This window comes from Geotrypetes seraphini, chromosome 5, assembly GCF_902459505.1.
Source record: "Geotrypetes seraphini chromosome 5, aGeoSer1.1, whole genome shotgun sequence".
In the NCBI taxonomy this organism is placed as follows: domain Eukaryota; kingdom Metazoa; phylum Chordata; class Amphibia; order Gymnophiona; family Dermophiidae; genus Geotrypetes; species Geotrypetes seraphini.
In genome coordinates, this window is record NC_047088.1 from 197,851,851 (window position 1) to 197,871,955 (window position 20,105).

Below are 20,105 nucleotides of genomic sequence, written 5' to 3' on the forward strand. Positions count from 1 at the left end.
ACAGATTTTAGTATCTACCCCATAGTGTTTTTGGGCTCACAGATGAATACTCAGCATAACTGAAATGCATGGAGATATTTCAACCAAACTTGGTACACATATGACTTACTATCTGGGGAAAAATATTGTGCAGGTGGGACGGGGTAAAATACTGTGGGGGTGGGAAGGGGGTGATATGTTAAATTTATCAAAAGTGACAGATATTAATGTCCAACCCATACTTTTCGGGCTCTCAGAGATGAATACCGACACTCCCGATGCCGTTTAAGTCTAAGTTTAGCCCCATAGAGAGGGACATTCCTTTGGGACATGTGGAGGGTAGGGGGTTGGGACATGGGGGTGGGGCATATGGGACATGTGGGGGGTGGGACATGTAGGGGGTTGGACATTTTGGGATAAATAAATATTCGGGCAACGCCGGGTAATCAGCTAGTGTTCTTATAAAAAGCAGGTGCCTAGCCCAAAGCACCTAGACTAAAAGTGGGCAGGTCAGGGGCATGTCTTTGAGTTAGGTGCCTCTTTGTGAATCAGGTGCCGTTAGTGTCAGACATCGGCACCTAACTTTTGCATAGAAAACCCTGGCATAAATTGGGGATGCCTAAATGTTAGGATGCTGAGCACCACCTAAGCATGCTTAGGCAACTCTGAGCATTATTCTATAATTGGGCGTCTAAATTTTATAAAATCAGTGCCGATATCAGCGCCTAACTTTAGGTAGACTTTATAAAATCAGGGCCTTATAGCGCCTCCTAAATAGGCAGTAAGGCCCAAATTCTGTAACTGGCGCCTAATGTTAGGCACCTATTAGGGAGGCGTCCATCTTGATAGGCGCCTATCTAAATTGAATAACAAGCTCAAGCTTTTTAATCAGCAATAATTTAAACTTAGGTGCCTATCGAGAGAGCGATTTTGTCACAAGGCGCCTCTAAAAATTTAGACAGCCTTCAAAAAAATAGACGCTATGCATGTTAGGCATGGGCACGGCTTGGTGTTAGGTGCCTTGTGACAGAATCGCTGCTCTTAAGTGTGCTTAAGCGCTCGCATGGGCGCCTAACTTTTAGTTATTCCTACAGCTGGCCTATTTATTGGGCGCCTCCAAAATAGGTGCCACTCAGTGCGATTCACTAAACAGCACCCAATTTTACTTGAATCACGCTGAATGGTTCCTATATAGGTGTCTAACTCTTGGGCGCTTCTTATACAATTTGTCCTTATGTGCTCCAGCTTTATTTTTTAGTAAGCTCCACCATCTAATGGAAAAATTAGCACATGACCTGCAAAAAGCCCTAAATACAGCTATGGAAATTCTGGGTTTAATGCGGTTTTAGTAAAAGGGCCCCAAGACTCATAGACATTGACATGACATACAACAGCAACCACTGGGAAAGGCTATCTGGAAAAAGCTCCGACTTAGGAGTGTTTACCTTTGATGCTTCCATAATTGCTGTTGCAACTTCATGTTTTTTGTATAGCTCATGCCTTCGATCAGGCTTGCTTTGAAACCGTGGGATTTTTTTCACTGGATCATCGGGACCAAAGGTTGGTGAGCAAGTTTTTACCAGTTGTTTAACTTTCTCCACAAAAATGAAAGGCTTAAAGATAGACCTGGAGACAAAATACAATTTATTTGTGCCTGTTGACTGCAGAAAAGAATAAAACAAGGTCATAAACATAAGCAAGAAAAGTGTTTGTGTGTTTCAGTGTTCTCCCATGCCTTCCCTTTGGGCTCAGTTTCATTTTAGTTGTAGAGATGACTGCTGAAAAACTAAAGATGATGACATGATAAATGTTTGTAGCAGGGTAAACCCAGTTAGTTGGGGGTTTTCTTTCCTTAGCTTAAGGAGAAACATTATACAATCTTTGAGGGGTCAATATTCAATCAACAACAGTAAACATTTTTTTATTAACGCTTACCATCACTAGCAAATTTAGACCAAGATATTCAATGCCAGCCATCTATGGGCACCAGTACTGAATATACAGGTGAGCCACGAAGCCAGAGGTTATTGCATATATAGCCAATATTCAGTGCCATACCTAATCAGGCAAAGTTTGGACTGTTATGTGCATGGTCCTATTTCCTGGTTAGTTATGCGAACACTAGCACGAATATCACTGGTGCCCACATAATTTCTGGGTGCCCACATAATTGGCAGGTTTAACTATGGTGCATTAGACCCGATATTCAGTAACATGGGCTAGTTAAGAACTGCTGAATATCAGTGACTGGCCAGCTTAGAAGGATTTAATCAGGCAGGAGCTTCTCCTGGTTGGTTAAACTCTTTTGAATATCAATCCCTGAATTTCCAAGAAGTGACTTATGATATTTGATCATCAAACATGATCTTTAGATTTTTGGCTTCATCCACCTTCAAGGAAAATAGAAGGTTCAGAAGATCAAAGTCTAAACTAAAGAGCTTCGCCCTGGCCCCATCACCATGGCCTACTACTCTTCCCTTGAACATAGCTGTATAAAATCTATTTTTCATGTACATACAAAAAAGCAATTTAGACATCCTAAAGCAGTGGTCTCAAACTCAAACCCTTTGCGGGGCCACATTTTGGATTTGTAGGTACTTGGAGGGCCGCAGAAAAAAATAGTTAATGTCTTATTAAAGAAATGACAATTTTGCATGAGGTTAAACTCTTTATAGTTTATAAAACTTTCCTTTAACAGTTTTACCTTATGCAAAATTGTCATTTCTTTAATAAGACATTAACTATTTTTTCTGCGGCCCTCCAAGTACTCTATTTTTTCTGCAGCACTCACATTTAAAGTTTAATATCTTTGCTTTCTCAAAACTGGCACATTTCTATTACTAAATTGAAAATAAAATAATTTTCCTACCTTTGTTTGGTAATTTCATCAGTCTCTGGTTGCACTTTATTCTTCTGACTGTGCATCCAATATTTCTTCTCTTCTTTCAGCTTCCTGTATGCTTCCTCTCCTCCAGACCTCATTCCCTCCCCCAACTTTTTCTTTCTTTTTTTCCTTCTGGCTCCCTGCCCCCCCCTTCTTTCTTTCTTCCTTCCTTCCTGCCATGCCCATGCCACCGCCGCCGGGGAATAGGCTGCTGCTGCCGCCATCGGGAACAGGCGAGATCTCCACGGGCCGACCAACTCTCGCCGCCCGACGTCAATTCTAACGTCAGAAAGGACGTTCCGGGCAGCCAGGCAGCGATTGGCTAGCCAGAACGTCCTCTCGACGTCAAAATTGAGGTCGGGCGGCGAGAGAAGCAGGGAGATGAAAGAGCATGGTGCCGGCGGTGAGAAGGGAAGGGAAGCAGTTGGGCACCCCTGCTCTAGACGAGCTGCGAGCCTAGAAGAACAGGAAGAACAGTGGAGGGTGACCAGCTGTGCGGACCGCCCCCCACTTGGTACGCCACTAGAGCAGCAGCGTGTCTGGCCGGCTCATTCCATTCAAAGCCGCGGGTGGCGGCTCCTTGCGAGATCCGTGCCTGCGTCTGAAGCCTCTCTGATGTTGTGATGTCAGAGAGGCTTCCGATGCAGGAGCAAATAGCGCAAGGAGCCGCCAACCCGCGGCTTTGAACGGAACGAACCGGCCAGACCCGCTGCTGCTCCAAAAGGAAGGGAATGATCCAGTCCAGACCGCGGGCTGCAAATAAAACTTGGAGAGCCACATGTGGCCCGCGGGCCGCGTGTTTGAGACCGCTGTCCTAAAGGATTATGTTTTTATAATTAAATAAACTCACTGAAAAAATTGTGTTTAGTTTAAATACAATCAAATCTTTTGCCTTATCAAAGCTTAGAAAGAAATGTGCACTCTATTAATTTACAGGGTGTGCTGTATTGCTTCACCTGCTAGGGTCTGGGGTTCCCGTGAAGAAATGAACACAAGGAAATGTGGTGTCTTGAGGTAGAATAGAAACCATGCTTCCCGTGGTCATAAATCCTCCTTCCATATTAATACCACTCTCTTTATTACGAAGAATTTCCATCATGGTTTGGGCTGTAATATCTCCTAGTCAAAAATCAAATTATTTCCAGATCAGAGAGAAAGGATATCGTATACATAGTGCAAATCAAACGTGTTTTGGAGGCTGAATTCTGGAACTGAGAAACTTGGCAGAAATGTTGTGCCATCATAAGGGAACATATATTCCCAATGTTAACTTTCTGTTAATTAGGTTAATAAAGTGTCATTTTAAATATTAGCATTTTATCCTTTAATGTGCTGTAGGGCCAGGGTCCTAGTTACCTATCTGACTGAATATATTCTTGCAGCTCATACTGTGACTATATATCCCTGCATGGGCCAGGAAGCTGCTGGGCTGTTGTTTGTCAGGAAGAAAGAGAACACTTTAAAAGTTTGGGAGAAAGTGGCATCATGGCTGTGGATGGCAGCCTGATCTGAGCTCCTGCTTCCTCACTAACTTAACTTGCCAGTCACATTAATCTTATTTGCACTTCTAAAGCATTGGAGAGATGATATTATAGCTTCTCAAACTAAGGGGCAGTCTCAAAATTAAAATCTGCCTTTAACAAGCTTGCTAAACCGATTCCAGACACATTAACGTGCATGTATTTTAGCGGTGGGTTATCAAAATGGCTTACTGAGTTCTTTTTTTGAGTTTTTTAGCAGTCTCCGATACTGCCACACATATGTAGTAAACTAGGTCATTAATATTAAAATGATCACTCCGAGCGATTCTCCAATCTCATTGTGCCACATTTGCAGCCCAAATTTACCGACAGGTCTGAGCTGTCTTTGCCTTACTTTCTGATCAGTGTCTGAGTGAATCAGTGTTCAGCCACTGACAGGAAAGTAAGGTTTGACAGCTCAGACACTCCCCCCCCCCTCACACACACACACAAGCAAATTAAAATAATAATAACAAAATAAAATTAAAGATCGTCAGGAGAGATGCCTACTCGCTCCTGCTGCGTTGCACAATCATCTGACACTAATAACACCCCCCCAAAACGGGAGAGATGCCCACTCCCTCCTGCCACCAAGCAATGCCCCCCACCACCCCTCCAGCAGCAGGAGAGATGCCCACGCCCTCCCATTGCTGACATCAAGCGACCCCCCTCCACTTGAACGGGAGAGATGCCCACTCCCTCTTGCTGTCAAGTGACACCCCCCCGCCTCCAGTGACCCTTGCCCCTCCCCCTTATAATGGCTGTCCTCCCTCCCACCACCAAGTGACGCCCCCTCGCCTCCTTACGATGGCTGTCCTAAGGTCTTCCTATGGGAGGGGCCTTAGACATCTGGTCCAGAGACTTAGGCTCCTCCCCAGATGCACCAGGGAGGAGCCTAAGGCTCTGATTGGCCCAAACAACTGTCCCCTCCAATAGGAGGTGCAAATCAGCGCCTTAGGCCCCTCCCCGATGCGTCCCAGGATTCACTGGGGAGGGGTAGGCCCACCATTTTGAAGAGGCGTGCCTGATGGCTGGAGGGAGTAGGCATCTCTCCGGCCAGCCATCATTAGGTGGGGGAGGGGTTGTCAGAGGCATGGGGGGAGTTGCGTGGTGGCAAGAGGGAATGGGCATCTCTTCCACTGCTGGGGGAGTGCGTTGCTTGGCAGCAGGAGAGAATGAGCATCTCTCCTGCTACTGGATGGGGTTTGGGTGGTTGTTGCTTGGCAGCAGGAGGGAGTGGGCATCTCCCACTGCCGGGGGGGGGGGGGTTGGGTGGGGGTTGCTTGACTTTGGTAGTTAAATTTGGTTTGGGGTTTTTGGGGGGGGCTGGCAGTTATTCCGCGCATATGCCTATTGCTATCACCAGTGATGGGCACATGCAGATTTAGCAAATTTTCACTACTCTCTGCATGAGCGTTGTTTGGAGAATGACTTGCTTTTTAAAAAATCGCTACAATAACAACTGTGACAGCGCCCCATCGGTTTTTAACGTGGATTTTTGATAATCTAGCCCTAAATCTGCTACTAAGGAGGTGGTAAGCTCACCAGAAGCCAGGATATAAGCTTTCCTTGTGCTCAGCGTCCCCTGCCCTGATTCCCTGTCTGCGTTGGAGTCCTTGTAGTTGGCTTCTTAACATCAAGAGACTACTTCTTCTCATAGCTTGTAATGAAGTTTTAAACATTATTTCATGGAAATGTGCCAAGAGTTGAAAAGTATATGGGATGGAATTTTGAAGAAAATTAAGACCATGTGCGGGGATCTTAGATATTTGAATGTGCAAGTAGAGGATTTGGAGATTCATGCTGATGAGCACACTAAGGCCCTAGAAAACCATGTGCACTCAGACAGGATCTCTTTGTATGCAATATGACGATATATTGCTTAACCTTGATGATTTGGAGAACAAGAGGCAGCAAAAAAAATGAGATTCCAGGAATGCCTAAGGTAATAGGAATGGAGGATTTTCCTGCCACTCACTGTACAGCGGCTTTATACTCAGCTTCTTGGCAGAGATGAGGATGCAGCCCAGTACACACATCAGACCTAGATCAACCACCCCCTCCCAAATTGTACCAAATTGTACTGTAGTGCAGTTTATTAAAAGCTTTATCTACCACTATTACCAGGCAAGATCAAAACTGTTTACAATAGTCAATAAATAAACAATAAAAGCAAGGAACTCCATTATTCAAAAGGAAAGAGCATTAGTGTAGAAAGAGAGGCAGAATCCACTATAATAAAATGCTAAGCGCGCATGCGCACTCTTACCGCGTATTCCCTGATCCCTGATCTGTCGGGCTGTGGCAGGTAAGAGTACGCATGCGCACTTACCACGCATCTCTCTCTCGTTCTCTCGCAGCGGGCTTACCGGCTCCGGAACACTTGCAGATCGGGAGGGGTGCAGCTCTCCCCAGGGAAACCTTGATCTGTAGAGGAAGGGTACCTTTTACTTTGGCCCACACCTTGCTGATCAGTAGGTCAGCTCCCCCATTTCTTTTCTACTCCCCACGCTCCAGATCAGGAGGGGTGCAGCTCTCCCCAGGGAAACCTTCGACTAATTAAAGAGAAACCAGCAAACCCGCACGGGAACTCGCTGTCTCACACTTAAGATATAGTTACAGAGCTGGGGGGGAGGCGCGAGGCTGCGGCGGCCTTCCTCCCCCAGCTCTCCCACGGTGTGGCTGAGCGCTGGCGGCCGGCGATCCCCGTCTAATGCTCCCTCTCAGCCGCTCCCGCTGCCAAATAATGCGCTGTTCATACACAGAGGCACGGAGTCATAAGCGAGCATGCACATTGTTATCTGCCCAGCTTTGGCTAAATTCCGCCCGGCTTCGGCTAAATTCTCACTCCAATATTTTCAAAAATTTTCCCTGCACCTCTTCCACGACTTGCTCAAACTTTAGGATTCACTCCTTTTTTTACTCTGCCCCATAGACCCTACTATGCCACAGAAATTCAGAACATAGATCAGTCTCTCACCTATATAATATTGTGGCTTAGCAAAAATAAATTATCCCTTAACGCTTCAACTCAAAAATAGTTCTATTTACACAGCAAAATATCAGTACCTAACGTCTCCAATACAGGAGCACTTAAATTTGATCACATTACTCCTCTGCTACAAGCCTCACATTGGCTTTCCATAACTCACAGATTAGTATTCAAGACCCTCCTTCTAAGTTTTCAAAACTAAACAAACCAACACTCCCTCTTATTCCATATCCACCACACATTTCTGATTTTTGCAGAGCGGAACATTTTCCAACATACAAAGCCTCCGCGGCGGAGGCTCCTCTCTCGAGCCGCACCTGCATCGGAGAAGGCTTCCGACACAGGCGGAGATCGAGAGAGGAGCCGCGACGACGGGTTTGAACTAAAAAATAAAATTCTCAAACTAACTAAGGGAGCCGTTAGCCTTAAAGCAGCTGCCTCTTAACTTAAGGGAAGTCTAAAAAAATGTTGCCAAAGTTCAACGGAACTTGCGAATCTGTACTGAACGAGCTTAAACATAAAGCAACCGTGGAATGTATTTTTTAAACACCTCACATCCGGGTAATAGTAGGTGCGTTAGACGGTCGCCATAATAATGTTACATCCGTTAATAATAGGCGCGTTTGACGTTCAGGATTACAAATTTGCACTTGTGCATGTTCGAAGCGCGAACTTTCGCTTTTAAATGAGTGCCAAGTGGTGGTTTAACCTACACAAAAATTAAGGGTCCCTGTTTGGGCCTTTATGTTTGAGAAGTGATTTTTTTTTTTAAACATAGTGTATATTTTGCTTCTTATCTTTGATGTATATTGCCTTTTCTCTGCAACGCTGGCTTGAGCTTCTAATAATAACACCTCAAAAAAAATTTTTTTTTAACCCAAAACAATTCAATTGGATGGAGCAGTCCATCCAAATCTCCTCCATAACCACACTAGCAGTAGGGATCCCACCTAATAGCACATCCAGTTCCTCGGCCATCAAAGGCCAATCTTGGCTGTATAGTGAGCATGGCCCTGTACAGCCTATAAAATGGATATACTACCAAGTGCAGCTTCTGCTGCTGGCCTAAGGGAAGAAGAAATTCAATGCAATATAAAGAGGGGAAAAAAAAGGAAACAGCATAGGTCGAAAACAAGTAAGAGGAAAGGCAGGAGAGTAAATCAGAGAGAGAAGATTAAAATATCCACTTCAAAAGGAAAGCAATCAGGAAGGGAACTGAAAAAGAAAAGAAAAAATGAAGGTGAACACTACAGAGATATTAAAAAAATTAAGCAATATAAAATATCTTGGGACCCAGTTCAAACTCTTAGGACCTGATATTTCTTCCACCTAGGATTTAGATATTGGGAACAGCTGGATTGTGTTCAGAGTTTACTTCTTCTGGTCTATAATTAATTATTTTGTAAATAGAATTTAATTGGCTGCCCTATAGTAACACAATTTGAACAATGTGTTAAAAAGCAATTAGGTTCTTACCTTGATAATATATTTTCCAATAGAAAGGGATCGTATGCTGAACCATAGAGTTATCCATCTGTGCTTGCGAGCATACAGCAAAAGATGTCAATCACAGCTTTTCAACTCCTCCTCCTTCTCCGAGATCTTTGCTCTCCTCTCTCGGCCCTGGAAGCATGAGAGTCCTGCTGCTTTAACTTTAAGGGATGCCACTGTCAATCCCTTATCAAGGCCCTCTTGCAAGAATGCCAGTACCAACACGATTGGGGCTTTGCCCAACTCTAACCTTTCTCTGCTGCACCAGCACTGAAACATCTCCTCTACCTTAGCATACGCTGAAACCATTGTTGGTTTGTTGGCTCTAAGGAGAGTAGCAATGATTACTTCTGAATATCCTTTTGGGGGACTAGTGTTGTGCACTCAAATGCCATACCATAAGACCAAAGCATCCCGGATTTTCTAGGGCAATTGGCCCCTGCGAGAGCAAGTCTGGGTGTACCTTGAGTCTGAGACTTCTGCAGGCAGTCTAGATCCACATACCATGGGCACCTGGGCCAGTCTGATGCTACTAGAACTACCATTCCTGGGTGATTTACTATTTGTCAGATCACCCAGCCTATCATGGGCCAGGGTGGGAACATGTATAGTAGCCCTGGCTCTGGTTGAACCAGGGCGTCTACCCTGCACTTCTGGGTTCACATCTTCAACTGAAAAATCAAGTCGCCTTTTTGTTATTTGCAATAAACAGAGCAGTTCAGAAAGACACTTTCATGCTCACTTACAGAAGAAAGAACTGAAGGGGTAGCAGAGACCATAGTGGAGAAGATGTTGAAAAACTATGATCAATATCTTCTGCAGTAAGCTAGCAAGCACAGATGGATAACCCTATGGTTCAGCATACCATCCCTATTGCACTGGAAAAGTACAATACTACAGGTTCCTATAAGGACAAACCATTGGCCAACATTTCCCTCTCCTGCCCCTTAGTAAATGAACTGTTTGCTAACTGGTGGCACTATGGGAAATAGGTGTCCCTGTTCATTCACCAAAAGACTGCTAAGTCATTTTTATGGCGCATATATGTTTTATCATTTATTAAACATTTTCTTTACCATCTCTTTGAAACAAGTCAAAGTAGTTTATGGACTAAAAGAAAGGAAAAGAATTACATATGTGTTACATTGCATTGAAAAAACACTTGTATCTCACATACGGTTTACCCAAAAAGGTTCACTGTAGTTTAACAGGCAAGATAACTAGGAATATCTAGGAATTAACAGCTTATCTCAAACATCAAAAAAACTTAAAACTTATTTCTTACAAACTTATGAAATAAAAATGGTTTCAAAGATTTCTGAAACATCTTAAAATGAGGCATTTGTTGGAAATCTGTTGGTAACATATGCCACCATTTAACTGCCTGATTTGGAAATAAAAAAGTTAACATAGTCCCATCATGCACTCCCCTGGACTTTAGAAAATTAAAGTTTAAATGAAGTCTAGTATACAACATGATTTCTATCTGGAAAAACTATTAAAGTATATGTGCCTGGCCCTGCAATATGAGAAGATTAGGAGCCAGTGAAATTTATAGTAGTGTAATCCTATAAAATCAACTGTATTTGCTCGGCACTACAGTCAGGTTGCCATATTCTGAAGGGTCTAATTTTTTTGTGTATGACATCTTGCCAACCTACATATAAGATTGTTACAGTAATTGAATTGTGACACTATGAATGACTGAACCACTATTCTAAACTGACTAAATTCTAATAACTGTTGATACATTTCAACTTTCTCAACATCCAAAACACTCTTATAGTTTATGCTTTTACCTGTGGTTCTAATGTCAAATGTGTTATCCATAATGCTCCCCAAAAGAGATGGGTTTCCAATGCATATCTATTTCCCTCTACTATCGGCTCTGAAGTTGAAATAAGATTATGCAAGGTTCACAAAAAGTAAGGTGGTCTGTTATTACAAGTTAACACAAGTTATCTGCCATATGGCCTTTTTTATTCCTATGGGCCTTGCTGCAGAAAACGTGAGCTAATCTTTAGTATAAGATCTCCAAAGTATTTAGTTTTATCCTTTAACATCTGGGCCTGGTAAGGCCCGGTTGTCCACCTCCCCCCCCCCTTTCCCATTCTTGGCATACCTTTCTCTCTCACATCCCAACTAATAACATTTATTAACACTCTGAACAAAACAACCAACACTTTTTATGGTGAAATTAGCCATAGCCAAAGCTCTGTTTATTGTAACAACAAAGATAACAACTGAACTCCCCATTTTACCCCACCATCCTCAGTAGGGCCTGGGAGTGACATGAGCCTCCATGCCCCTTTACCAGTGACCATACCCAATGGTGCTCACTCTCCAAGCTCATGCCCTCTAACCGCTCATCGCCAGATGAGCCCCCCAATGCTTGGAGCTCGGGATGCCGCTGCTGCGACATCTCAACCCCTCCCTACCCCAAGGTCCGAAGAACCACCCTGAGAAAGGAGGGAGGGAAAACTGCCTCTGAGGATCAGGAATATCCTGAGCTTCGGAGGTCCTGGCTTAAATACCCCCTCCAGAACCTTCTAGATCTCGGCCAACCAATTAATTTGAATGGCCGAGGCAGGAAGGAGAGCCTTACACCACTATCCCTGTCCCGCCTGTTCCTACTATTCCCTCCCTCCACCCCCCCCCCAGAACCAATTCCTCCGGACATTCAACACGGGTCTTCCAGCCCAGTATTAATTCTACCTGTCGAGACTAGCCCTCGGGCTTCCTCATTCAATTTTAAACAATAGGAAAGCACCCGGTTTTCCACTAGATGTCATCATATCATGTGAAAAAGGTATAAATAAGGTGCTATCTACATAAATATATGACTGAATACCCAATGTAGAGACTTCTGAATAGTATTGCTGAAATGGTTAGGTCCTGAGAAGTCTGCACATGACATCCCAGAATTTTGAAAGGTTTCTAGCCATTTTTACACTAAAGGTTCTATATGACAGAAACCTAAACTATCGTCATACTTTTCCAGTAATACCATAAATATACAAGATCTCCATCAGCAAGTTATGATCAACCAGATTGAAAGCACTTGACAGATGACTAAAACCTGGTTACCAGGGCTGACAAACAACCTAATTTCTGACACTACTGTGCCCAATACTGTTTCCAAGAGTTTTGAAGAGTACCAAGAAATTCCAAATACTCTGTAAGGACCTATTATGAACTGCTGACTGGCAGACCACCACCAGTTATTAATATGAAAATCACCACAGCCAGGACTGCTGCTATTCAATGTATTTATAAATGATCTAGAAACAGGGACGAAGAGCGAAATAATAAGATTCGCAGATCTTGGAGCTAGGACTAAAGAGGACTGCGAAGATTTACAAAGGGACTTAAACAAACTAGGGGAGTAGGCAACAAGATGGCAGATGAAGTTCAATGTAGAGAAATGCAAAGTCTTACATGTAGGAAACAGAAACCCGAGGTACAGCTACACAATGGGAGGGCTGTTATTGAGTGAGAGTTCCCAAGAAAGGGACTTGGGGGTAATAGTGGACATGACAATGAAGCCATCGGCACAATGTGCAGCGGCTGCTAAGAAAGCAAATAGAATGCTAGGAATAATCAAGAAGGGTATTACAAGCAGAACGAAGGAAGTTATCCTGCCGTTGTATTGGGCGATGGTATGCCCGCATCTGGAGTACTACGTCCAATAGGATATGGCGATACTCGAGAGGGTTCAGAAGAGAGCGACACGTTTGATAAAAGGTATGGAAAACCTTTCATACGCTGAAAGATTAGAGAGACTGAGGCTTTTTTCGCTGGAGAAGCGGAGACTTAGAGGGGATATGATAGAGACTTATAAGATCACGAAAGGCATAGAGAAAGTGGAGAGGGACAGATTCTTCAAACTTTCGACAACTACAAGAACGAGAGGGCATTCCGAAAAATTAAAAGGAGACAGATTCAGAACCAATGCTAGGAAATTCTTCTTCACCCAACAGGTGGTGGACACCTGGAAAGCACTTCCAGAGGGAGTGATAGGACAGGGTACGGTATTGGAGTTCAAGAAGGGATTGGACAATTTTCTGAAGGAAAAGGGGATATAAGGGTATAGATAGAGAGCTAGTATACAGGTCCTGGACCTGATGGGCCGCCGCATGAGCGGACAGTATTGGATTTCAAGAAGGAATTTGACAATTTTCTGAAGGAAAAGGGGATAGAAGGGTATAGATAGAGGGATAGTATACAAGTCCTGGACCTGATGGGCCGCCGCGTGAGTGGATTGCTGGGCATGATGGACCTCAGGTCTGACCCAGCAGAGGCACGGCTTATGTTCTTATGAGTCTTTATGCAGGAAGGTCTTAGTGGACTATTTAGAAAACTATGTTCCATAGAGTCACATTTATTTACCCGGGGTGGGGGTGGGGTGTCTTTCCAGTGTTCCTGAAGCCGGTCCCTGGGGTCACACTCAGCCAGTTAAGTCTTCCTGATATCCACAATGAATATGAATGAGAGACTTTGCAAACAGTGCCTCCTTGGTAAGCAAATCTCAATCATGCATATTCATTGTGGATATCTGGAAAATCCAAATGCCTAGGTGTGCTGTGAGGACTGGGGTGAGAAGCACAATCTTAATCTATTTATACACTTGTACTGGACATCAAAACCACATATAAGAACCAAATGAGAGGTCACAGGATACACAAGTTTTCTGGTTTGGTACCTTCATCGAGATAAATCCCAAACACAGCAGATTCTTAACTAACTCTTCCCTTAATGTAAATTTTTTTTTATTTCAATTATAAAAAAATTACCTTTATTTTTATGCAGCAGCTTATAGCCTTTACTGTATCTGTCACCTGAAGAAGTCATTCTTGCAGTATTAACATATGAGTACATAGCAGCAAAATTAAACACTTCCTTGCCATCCCACCAGCCTCTGCTCTTAGCATACTCTCTCAGATCTGGATGTTCCCGGTCAATTTTGGTGGTTATCGACAAATTATTGGAAATATTGCGTACTTCTGTTTTGAAAGGGAGGGAGAAATAAGAGAACATTTCATGCTGTATAATGAAGCTAGGACACAGAATTCTTCTCTAGGTAATGAAACATACCTCAGGTACAGGGTTATGCATGAAGCCCAGGGCCAACCAGATATTCAAGCAGCAAGACATGTCAAAGAATGTTTAATCACTAGTCTGCAGTTACACGGCAAATTTTAGGCACAACCACTTACACCAGTGTCTCTCAAACCGTGTGCCACAGTACAGTGGTATGTCCTTAAGAGATTCCAGAATTTTACTTTATTTTAAAAAATTCCCACAAGACTCTGTTATAAGTGTCTGTGTGTGTAAGGATACAAATGCCTAGACAAGCATCATTCTTTGATGTGATTGGTCCTTGAAAACTAATGGCAAGTAATTTTATTTTTATGCCGTGGTTATCCTAACTGGAGCAACAAAGCAATCAAGTATTTGTTACTGTTTGGATCTTCTTTGTCTTTGTGAACTTGGCTTTTCAGCTCTGATAGAAATTAAATAGAAAAAAAGAGAATGACTGTAGATGGTGAATGATGAAATGCGTGTTTGCTTGTCGACTATCGAACTGCGTTTTGAATTAATTTCCACTCAAAACTAAGCACATCCGTCACACTGATTAGCAATTCTAATCTAATTTGGGGGTCCTTTTATCTAGCCGCGCTGGCGGGGTTAGCACTTCAGACATTTCATCACGCACTAACCCCTGCGGCCGGCTAAAAAACTAACACCTGCTCAATGCAGACGTTAGCGGCTAGTGCGCATTAAACCCCTACCGCAGCTTGATAAAAAGACCCCTTAGTTTCACCACTGTTACTATTACCCATATACAGCTTTAAAAACTTTAAATAAATAACTTTCAAATATAATTTTTGTTGGTTTTGCAATTTTATAATTTAAATTATAATGTGCCACGAAAAACATTTGCTCCGTTTAGTGTGCTTGCGATAGATGGTATAACAAGAAATTAATAAATTAATAAACTTGCCAGAGCTATAAAAAGTTTGAGAGACACTGACTTATATCATGTCTATAGTTGCAGTGTTCTCCCCAGCGCTTTTCAGCCGGGCGCTCCGCCCAGCAAATTTAGATTACCGCCCGGCTGTCATCTGCCGAATTCTGCTGCCACCACTGCTTAACGCGCAGCCTGAAGAGCCACCGAAAGACTCCTGCCAGACTTTAAAATAAACAAAACCCAGCAAGTGACTCAAACCCGGCTTCCCTCCGAAACCGGAAGTTACGTCGGGGGGGAGGGTAGAGAAGAGAAGCCGGCACGGACCATTAGAGCACCGGAGCATGCGGGAGATAGGCCTGCCACGGAGGGAAGCTTACTTGCTCTTGCTTACTTCAGGTCTTTCTCGCTGCCAGGTCCTGCCTACTTTCTGTTTCCGCGAAGGCAGGACCCGGCAACGAGAAAGGCCCGAAGTAAGCAAGAGCAGCAAGTTGTAAGCTTCCCTCTGTCGCTGACCTTTGGGAGATAGGTCAGCGACGAAGGGAAACTTGCAACTTGCCTTGGTCTGTAGCGAATCTGCCGGGTGTGTGAGACGGTGGGGGGGGGGGGGTGAATGGGAGGAGAAATGCTGCTGTACCCAATTAGAGGGGGAGGGGGAAGAGAAATGCTGGTGCTTTTGCTGTACCCAATTGTGGGGGGGTGGGGGGTTTAAGAGAAATGCTGATGATGCTGCTGCTGCACACAATTAGGGGGAGGGGGAAGAGAAATGCTGCTTCTGCTGTACCAAATTGGGGGGAGGAAAGAGAAATGCTGATGATACTGCTGTACCTAATGGGGGGGAGGGGAAGAGAAATGCTGCTGCACCCAATTGGGGAGAGAGAGGGAAGGGGGGAGAAGGAAGATCAGGAAAAGTAGGAAAGAGATGCAAAGACCATGGGAGGGAGGGAAAGGAGATACCATACCATGGAATGGAAGAGAGAGATGTCAGGGCATATGGGTGGGAGGGGAAGCAGGGCCGGATTAAAGGATAGGCCCAGTAGGCACAGGCCTAGGGCCTGAAATGGTCAGGGGGGTCCCGCCAGTGCTGTGCTTTGGGGCCTCACCCTTGCTGGATTTGCTGGCAGCAGCAGCAGCCTCATCATCATCCCAGGCACCACCCCAACCCGATCTGACCCTCCTATCTCTCCCTCCTTCCCTTATTAGTGGCGTGCCAGAGGGAATCACGGCAGGAGAAAGCCCTGAAGCAGCCTGCTTAGAGTAGAGCAGTGCTGTTTAGAGTCTCGTGATGGGAGGGAGGAAGAGATAGGAAGGTCGTGGGGGGGAGAGTAGCAGTCTTCCCCGGGTACTCAGCCTGGCATCATGAACTTCTTCGGCTAGCAACAGCATTTACAATTCACTGCTGTTGCCAGCTTCAGGCCTTCCTCTCTGCTGGGTTCTGCCTACTTCTGTTTCTATGAAGGCAGGACCCGACAGAGAAGAAGGCCCGAAGCTGGCAACAGCAGCGAATTGTGAATGCTGCTGCCTGAAGAAGTTCATGACGCCAGGCCTTGGGTGACAGAAGGAGGAAAGGGAGCAGAGGGGGAGAGACTTGCTGCACCCAACTGGAGGGAGAAAGAAGATGAGGGAGGGAATGAAACGAGATGCCAGGGATTGGAGGGAAGGAGGAAAGTATGCCAAACCAAGGGAAAAGGAAGGGGGAAAGGAAGAAGAAGATGTCAGAGCATGGAGGGAGAGATGGAAGAAAAGGAAAGAAGTGAGATGCCAGAGAATCAGGGAAGGGAAGATACCAGATTGTGGGGTGCGAAGGAAAGAAAGGAGAAGAGAGAGTTCCCAGAGCATAGGGGACGGGGTGTTGACAGAGAGAGAAAAATGGAGAGGTGGCAGAGCTGAAATCAATCATGTACAAAGGAGAAGAGAAGGGGCACAGGATAGACAGTTTATTGAAGGAGCATAAAAAGAGGGAAGATGCCATATGGAACGGGGAGAGAGCGGACAGTGGATGGAAGGGGCTGATGCTGAATGGAAGACAGAGCGGACAGATGCTGGCTAGAAAGAAGAGTGAAGACAAGATGATTAAAGCAGAAACGACAAAAGGTAGAAAAAATTTTTTTATTGCTTTACGTAGAATCAAGTAGTATTGTATCTATTGATTAAAGTTTATAAATAGGAAATGGAAATAAGGCAGTTTTTGGGGGACTAAACCCCTTTCCTCAGGTCAGGACAGGAATGGATACCATAACAGCAGGGGTGCTCAAATGGTCGAGCGCGATCAACCAGTAGATCACAAAGGCAATGTGAGTCGATCGTGTTGCCTTGGCAATCTTTTTCTTCCTGCCTCCCTGAGCCAGGCCAGGCGCGTACAAGCGCCGGACTCATAAGACTTCACCTCTGACGTCAATTCTGACGTCAGAGAGGAAGTTCTGGGCCAGCCAATCGCTGCCTGGCTCTTCCTCTCCGACGTAAGAATTGACATCAGAGGTGAAGTCTTGTGAGTCCAGCGCTTGTACATTCCTGGTCTGGCTCGTGGAAGCAGGGAGAAATAGGCATAGTGGCTTAGGGGGTAGGGAAAGAATCGGGGAAGTGGAGAAATTGGCGCGATGGCTTGGGGGGGGGGGCAGGGGGTGAGAGAAAGAAAGAGAGACAGAAAGAAAAGGGGAGGGGCAGAAAGAAAAAAAATATTGGATTTATAGTCAGAAGAAGGAAGTGCAAACAGAGACTCATGAAATCACCAGACAAAAAGGTAGAAAAATTATTTTATTTTCAGTTTAGTAATCAAAATATGTCTGTTTTAAGAATTTATATCTGCTGTCTATATTTTGCACTATGGCCCCCTTTTACTAAACCGCAATAGCAGTTTTTAGCGCAGGGAGCCTATGAGCATCGAGAGCAGCGCAGGGCATTCAGTGCATCTCCCTGCTCTAAAAACCAGTATAACAATTTAGTAAAAAGGGAGTGGGTATATTTGTCTATTTTTGTATAGTTCCTGAGGTGACATTGCATAGAATCGTCTGCCTTGACCTCTTTGAAAACCCGCGGAATATAAATGATAATTAACATTTTTTCTGTGTACAGTGTGCTTTGTGGTTTTTTTTTAAATTTTATTGTTGGTAGATCATTTTGACTTGGTCATTTTAAAAGTAGCTCGCAAGCCCAAAAAGTGTGGGCACCCCTGCTGTACAGTCATTTCTTGTATGACTGGATGAGCTATATTTATCTTTTTTTTTTAGTTGTTTAAATTCATGCAGAAATAAATGGCTAGATTGAACCTAATGACTTCATTAATGCCTTTCCCTTTTTTTAGACCTCTATACCATTTGAAAGAGGGCAAATACTTCTTAAATTTAGTAAAAATATTCTGGCACAAGTGTCAAACCTTAAAAAAGGAAGTCATATTGAGCATTGGAAAATAATAATAATAATTAACTAATAAAAATAGTATACATTTAGGGCTCCTTTTACTAAGTTCCGATAGTGGTTTTAGTGTGCGCTTAGCGCGTGGAGGAATTGCCATGCGCGCTAGATGCTAACGCCAGCATTGAGTTGGCGCTAATTTTCCCACGTAGCGCAGGGGTTTGCGCGCGCTAAAAATGCTAGCGCACCTTAGTAAAAGAGGGGGTTAATTTTCCCCACCACCAAATTTCCCCATCCCGCCCCACCCGGCTACTTTTTCATGCCACCCGGCTGGAAAAAATTTCTGGGGAGAACACTGAGTTGGTATAAATGGTGGCACCTAAAAACAGCAGGTGGGCACCTAGGGCCAGATTCTGTAACTGGCGCCCATGTCGGTGGCTGCCTTAAAAGCGGCCGCTGATTGCCCGCCAATCTTTTGAGGTAGCCGGTTACAGAATCGCACTAGTCAAGGTAGGCAGCTGAAATGTTTGCCTGGAAAACACTGGCCTACATTTCAGCCGCTTATCTTTGCCACTTGACCGCAGCGGCCAATTGCGGCAGGGGAATTCCCCCCTCCCCCACCAGCTGAGCAGCAGGGTCTCCTCAAAGCCACAATTCTGTAATCGGTGCCCAAGTTGAATTGCCTGTTAGTCATTCTAGGGCACCGTTACAGAATCACGGCTTTGGAAAGTCCCTGCTGCTCAGCTGATGGGGGAGGAGGGATTCCCCTGACATGATCAGCTGAGTGGCCACCGCAGGGAACCAAAACTCTACCGCAAGTCAGTCGGTAGGAGGGATGCCCATTCCCTCCTGCTGCCACCCCAGAACCCCCCTCCTACTGCCACCACACTCGCAACATTCCTGGCAGGAGGGATGCCCACTCCCTCCTGCTGGCACCCCCACCCCGTTAATATCCACGGCAGGAGGGATGCCCAATCCCTCCTGCCACCACCCCGCAACATCCCCGGCAGGAGGGATGGCCAAACCCTCCTGCCGCCACCCCTGCAACATCCCCGGCAGGAGTGATGTCCAGTACCTCCTGCCGGCACCCCCCCCTAAACACCCCAATGGGAGCGGCGTTAGGGATCTGGCCAATCGGAGTCTTAGGCCACTCCCAGTGCATCCCATTCAGGTTGGCCCAGGTGCCAAAAGCCCTTCCTATGGGAGGAGGCTTAGGCACCTCGGCCACTCAGGGCATTAGGACCCTCCCCAGTGCATCCTAGGATGCACTGGAAAGGGGAAAGCCCACCATTCTGAAGAAGCAGGCTTGCTGGCCAGAGGGAGTGGGCATCCCTCCAGCTGGCCTTCCAGAAAAAGGTACATTGGGAGGTCCGGATGGGTTTCAGGGAGTGTGGGGAGTTTGAGGGGATGTCGGTAGGAGGGATTGGGCAACCCTCCTGCCAGGGATGTTAGCAAGGGTGGTGGCAGGAGGGAGTGGGCATCCCTCCTGACAGGGATGTTAGGAGGATGCTGGCAGGAGGGATTGGGCATCTGTCCTGCTGGGGATGTTAGTGAGGGGTGCCAGCAGGAGGAATCAGGCATCCCTCCTGCCAGGGATGTTAGTGGCGGGGGGGGGGGGAAGGTGCCGTCAGGAGGGAGTGCGCATTCCTCCTGCTGGGGATGTTGCGGGGGGTGACGGCAGGAGGGAGTTGGCATCCCTCCTGCCGCGGACAGTGTGGGGAGGTTAAGGTGTGGTGGCAGGAGAGAGTTGGCATCCTTCCTGCCGGCCGACTTATGGTGGGGTTCAGGGGTTCCCTGTCGTGACTGCTCAGCTGATCGTGCCAAGGGAATCCCTTCTCTCCCATCAGCTGAGCAGCAGGGTCTTCCCAAAGCTGCGATTCTGTAGCCAGCACCCTAGAATGATTGACAGGCAATCCGACT

The 20,105-nt window shown here is 45.4% G+C and overlaps 1 protein-coding gene across 5 annotated transcripts in view; it reads right to left on the bottom strand.

Annotated features, from left to right (window-relative positions):
- The window catches only part of SCRN3 (secernin 3), a 49,966-nt gene that overhangs the window by 2,861 nt on the left and 27,000 nt on the right, over positions 1-20,105 (bottom strand). For all 5 annotated transcript variants that reach the window (XM_033944442.1, XM_033944441.1, XM_033944438.1 and 2 more), the window contains 3 exons: positions 13,660-13,869; positions 3,820-3,982; positions 1,425-1,605 (listed from right to left, as the gene is read on the bottom strand). In XM_033944442.1, the coding sequence (XP_033800333.1) occupies positions 1,425-1,605; positions 3,820-3,982; positions 13,660-13,869 (554 nt within the window). The remainder of the gene's footprint in view (positions 1-1,424; positions 1,606-3,819; positions 3,983-13,659; positions 13,870-20,105) is intronic.